Raw genomic sequence first — 5,042 nt, forward strand, 5'->3', positions numbered from 1 at the left:
TTCTAGACTGGCTGATCCCTATACTTTCGTGGAATTTTAAGGTAAAGAAAACAAGGCGGTGTCTTTCTTTAAGATCATATCGATATTACAAACTATGCGAACAAACATACAAAGAAAATTTAGAAATATTTGAAATACTAACGCTATGGGAAAAGAGACCTCATTATGGCAATTTAAGGCATCTGGAGACCTATTCCGTATTGTATACACCAGCAAGAGTGACTTTAGTATTGAAATAAGGCCTTCTGGATTTTTCAAATTCTGAACCGGGGGCGAACTACATCTGTGGTGTTTATTTTATAGACAGTAACTTACATCTGATCGGATGACATACATTTAATATGGGAGACTCTTTACATCCACCTGTTAGGGTCCTAAATACAGAGAGCCACAGCCAATCAATTGGAGGAAGAAGTTCAAACTATCAATGGATTCTGTTGAGGAATCTGCAAAAGACTGGGCAAAAAGAGAAAAGGTTGAAGTTGACACTCTTTCGGAGTGGGTAAAATCAGTGAGGTCATTGATTCAGATAAGAGTTCCATCTTTAAAGACCATCAGGTCATAGAGGAGTTGTCTTGCCTTCATGACAAATATGTTGTCGTTCCAGCTGACAAAGCCTCAAACAATATTGTTTTTGATTGCAAGAAACACTACATTGACTGTCTGATTAAAGAACTCGCGATATATAACACACTTGGAAATCCTACATATACACTAAGTACGCTTACGAAGCAGGAAATCCTTGAAAACCACATTTCGGTTCTAATCTCCTTTAGTGTTAATCCAAAGGATGAAGACCAGGATCTTCCTTCCTTATATTGGATTCCCAAGCTTCACAAGAATCCTTATAAGGAAAGGTATATTGCAGGTTCTTCAAAGTGTTCCACTAAACCCCTTTCTAAAGTCCTTACTGCCATACTCACTGCAGTTAAAGAAGGACTTCAGAAATATTTCGAAAGAACATATTCAAGAAGTGGTGTTAATCAGATGTGGATACTGAAAAATTCAAAAGAGTTATTGGTGAATTTACAATATCGATCATTAAAACATTGTACCAACATTAAAACCTTTGATTTTTCAACTGTTTATACCACTATTCCACATACTTAACTTAACGCTCGACTGAAAGAACTCGTCAGCTTATGTTTCTTTAACAAAAAGGGCACTAGACGTTTTAAATATCTAGTTTTGGGCAGGAATTCAGCCTACTTTGTGAAAAATCACACAGAGTCAAGCAAAAAATACACAAAAGAGGATATCACTGTCATGCTGGACTGTTTAATTGAAAACATATTTGTTGAATTTGGAGGTTTGGTCCTCCAAAAGACTATTGGAGCATCTGATTTCACTCCCGGTTTTAATGGAGTTCGTGTTGTTTCTTATTTATTATTTATAACTGTTGATGTAAATGTCTTTTGGTTTTGTGAGTCTTTGTTTACTCCTTGGTTTTGATTGTTATTGTCTTGTTGCAAGGCAAAATGTTTGGCAATACCTAGAACGCCGTCTTTGTTAATTATGTTCCGTGTCAAGCTTCTATCAGACATAATTCTCTAAATTGATAAATTGTTTAATTTTTTAATTACCAACTTCACTATAGTGTGTGATAACATTGTGTGAGGGAATTCGACGTTTGATGTACCACTGTTCACTCCAGTGCAATTTATTACAATACCACTGCATCAATCAGAATTATTTTTTTTGCAGTGTTTTAAGAAATGATTTTGCTTTGTTGTCGCGTATTATTTGTGAAAGTTAACATTCAATGTTTTAAAAAGGCGAATTTTCTTTATAAAGTCAATGATTATGTTGACTTTTGAAGGCCAAACTTTCTACAGCCTTAAATACGCTAATGAAAGATCCAAAAACTATACCAATACATAACGACATGATTATGAAATTATAACAAATCTATTGGTTAACAAATTTTTACTCGTTATTGCAAAATAATGAACTTAATATATCTGACATTTTCTCCCTACCCAGTTTACCCCTATACATTTTTATGATGTGGACTGGTCATTGTTATTGAATCGTAGGCAATTTGATTGGATTAAGTTGTTATTAGTTTACCTTCAAACTTGTTTATGCTTTTCATACATGACTATTGATTAATTAGAACGTGCATGAATGTGACCGGTAACTAAAATGACCTTCAAACTGGACACTGGACGAGTCAATATTATGTTTTATGAATGAAAGTTAAGGTATGAAAGGTAAGAATTGCCACTTATTCGATTTTCACAAAATTTTCGGAATATACAGTTGGAAAGGTTATTTTTTAAAAGCCTATTGTGAAGAGTAAAGAGAAAGTTTACAAATAATACGTTTTGTTCCATTAAACAAGTCATTTTCGTAAGAGAAATACCGAAATATATTTTACGCACGACTACGGCAGGTAAAATTATTATTTATCATAATAAAAAAAAGCATTTTTCAGTCTCATTGGAATATGTTGATTACAATTAATCCCAAACTTAAGAAGTAAGTAACTAAAGTCAAAATATGTCCGATCTGCCTATTTCTGCACATCAAAAGTCAATACGATCGTTTTAAAGTCAATTTCGTCTACCTCACAAAATCTTGTTAGGCACTATAGCCAAGGATTACAATCCAGTCCACTACTCCAGAGAAGCCTGTAACGAAGATGAGTCGAACGACTCATTACTAAATATTTCATTCCGGACGTAAGAAAACAACTGCAAGTTACTTCTAGCAATTTTGCAGGTTTTTTTTAGCTGTGATATAGAAATTAATAATAAATTACTACGCCGGATGAACTTATTTTTGTTTATAATTCGACTCTTAGTTATTCCACTAAGTTATTTTAAAACGGAAGCGTGTTCAAAAAAGGTTAACGATTAACCGCAAAAAATGTAAATGTACATGTACCAAACCAGGAACCTCACCAGCAGCTGTCTTAAGTTACAGCATTGTAGTGTGTTATGTCTTAAATAAATCATATTCACAACCCGTCAAGACTCCTTATGATTTACAGCTTGTCGTATAGAACATGTATAGAAACGTGTTAAAGATTACATTGAATGTTTACCTCTAAATGTCGCTTTTTGTAGGTACATGTATGTGCCGTTCCACTGATTTATACCCGAGGACAGGTATCCTTTTATATTTACTAGAATGGGAGCATTATATTGTAAACACATTTTGTTGTAACTTTTGCCGAGTATATCAAAACCAATGTTAAAGATAATAAATCCTTTATTATAATACAAAAACAGGTCCTAAAATAGGACATCAATAATGACCAATTAATATTTCACTAAAAAGATTGTAAAGCATGTGAATTGATTAACAAAAAAATCATACATGTATCTGAAAATAATTATAATATTGTTTGTACAGTTAGAGAAATAACAAGAAACTTTAGATATCGTTTATCCGATAAAAATCAACAGTTGTGTTTATACGGAATACTGAAAGGGTATATATTAGAAATATTTAAAGGTATTTTGTGATGACAAAAACAAGGTAAGAAAACATGACGAGGTTAGGGTAACAACAACTGATATAAATAACCAAAACAACCGGGAATCAAGTCCATTCATGACATCATCCCACGTGATCTTCAAGTTATCAAAATCTGAATCTTTTCCATCTTCTTTAATTGTATTGCTATCCTCACTGCTGACTGAATTTTCATTCAGCAAGTATTTGTCTTTCCTGTGACAACATGATAAACAAAACCACGAATGTCGTTTTGCTAGAAAACGTAAAGAAGATGGAATTGGTCGGTCTTTATATCGTATATAAACACGCGTCTGTATAGCAGAAATAAGAACTATGCATGTACATAATACCGCTAGGGCCGTCAGATACACTGTCAATATTGACGTCTCGTGAGAATTTGGAGGCAGGCGAGAGCTAAGACTCCCAAGAAACACGGCAAATGTTAAATATACTGTCATGGAAAACCCAATTTTCCCTTCACCAACTGGTGTGATGAAGACACTTAAATTCAAAAAGGATAATAAAATTATAGGCACAAGAAATGTTAGCACTGTAAAATCCGGCATGCGTCTTAGAAAAAAGTTCACACGGAGTAATGGCGTATCTCCCCAGTTGTCTATTGTCAAAAGCGTGTCCATCACTTCCCATTCGACATGCGGTTCGTAGAATTCGAACATTACTTTGTCATCTAAAGTACCAAATGTAATGTCTTCCACACCATAACCCCACACTCCCACAATTAGACTACACTCCTGCTTGTCAAACGGATAATATTTTATATGTAGCTTACACAAAACGGAAAAATGTTCTCCGGCGAACCATCGAACGGTTCCGTCGTTGTTAATAATAACCGGAAGTGCAGGATCGCCTATTAGATTAAGCCTGATCATGGTATTCAAAGCTGATATTTCTGGTCTCCAAACATTATTTTGGTATGTTGTTATATTTTTTACGCCTCCATAGTCAGAAGAGTTCCATTGTAAGTATTCGTCTTTCCAACGAGTTTCGAAGAAACCATAAACAGTAAACATTTGAGACTTTTCTTTAATTTCCGTTATAGACACAAGCGAGAAAGTAAACTTCATGTTAACAATGTCTTGTAGATTCCTCCTTGGTTTTATTCTTCTGTCGTAGTTGTTAAAAATATCTTTGTACACATTTTGAATATCTTCTTTCGTCGGTGTACAGTAACTGGTCAAAACATTTATAGCAATAACTATAAGAACCACAGTTGTGTGTGTTGTCATTCTGTGGTACATGTTTTACTGACTAAAACCGTTAACATTGAAGAATTTAAGAACGATCATGATAATATAGATAAAATATACTAAACAAACTATCAATTAAAGTATAACCAGATACATATAATACTTCATAAATTGTCTCTTAGGTAACGAAGTAACGAAAAAATGTATTCAATCAACATACCTAAATTACAAATGTGATTCCCCGACGTCGTTGTTGGTCTGCGAGAATTATCTAGTTTGAAAGGTGATGTCCATATCTTACCTTTTTGTGAACAAATCCCATACACTGTTACATTGATATAGGACATACATTATCTGATTTAGGTAGGC

The 5,042-nt window shown here is 33.9% G+C and overlaps 1 protein-coding gene across 1 annotated transcript; it reads right to left on the reverse strand.

Moving 5' to 3' along the window:
• Nucleotides 1-3,198: 3,198 nt before the first annotated feature.
• LOC143056626 (neuronal acetylcholine receptor subunit alpha-5-like) lies at nucleotides 3,199-4,757 on the reverse strand. Its single transcript, XM_076229781.1, has one exon. It carries the CDS (start codon nucleotides 4,722-4,724, stop codon nucleotides 3,447-3,449), a length of 1,278 nt encoding a protein of 425 aa, XP_076085896.1. The 5' UTR covers nucleotides 4,725-4,757; the 3' UTR covers nucleotides 3,199-3,446.
• Between the last annotated feature and the right edge of the window lie 285 nt (nucleotides 4,758-5,042).

This window comes from Mytilus galloprovincialis, chromosome 13 (assembly GCF_965363235.1).
Source record: "Mytilus galloprovincialis chromosome 13, xbMytGall1.hap1.1, whole genome shotgun sequence".
Taxonomy (NCBI): domain Eukaryota; kingdom Metazoa; phylum Mollusca; class Bivalvia; order Mytilida; family Mytilidae; genus Mytilus; species Mytilus galloprovincialis.

Coding starts and splice junctions, on each gene's coding strand:
- LOC143056626 (XM_076229781.1), bottom strand. CDS start 4,724: ATGTACCACAGAATGACAACACACACAACTGTGGTTCTTATAGTTATT.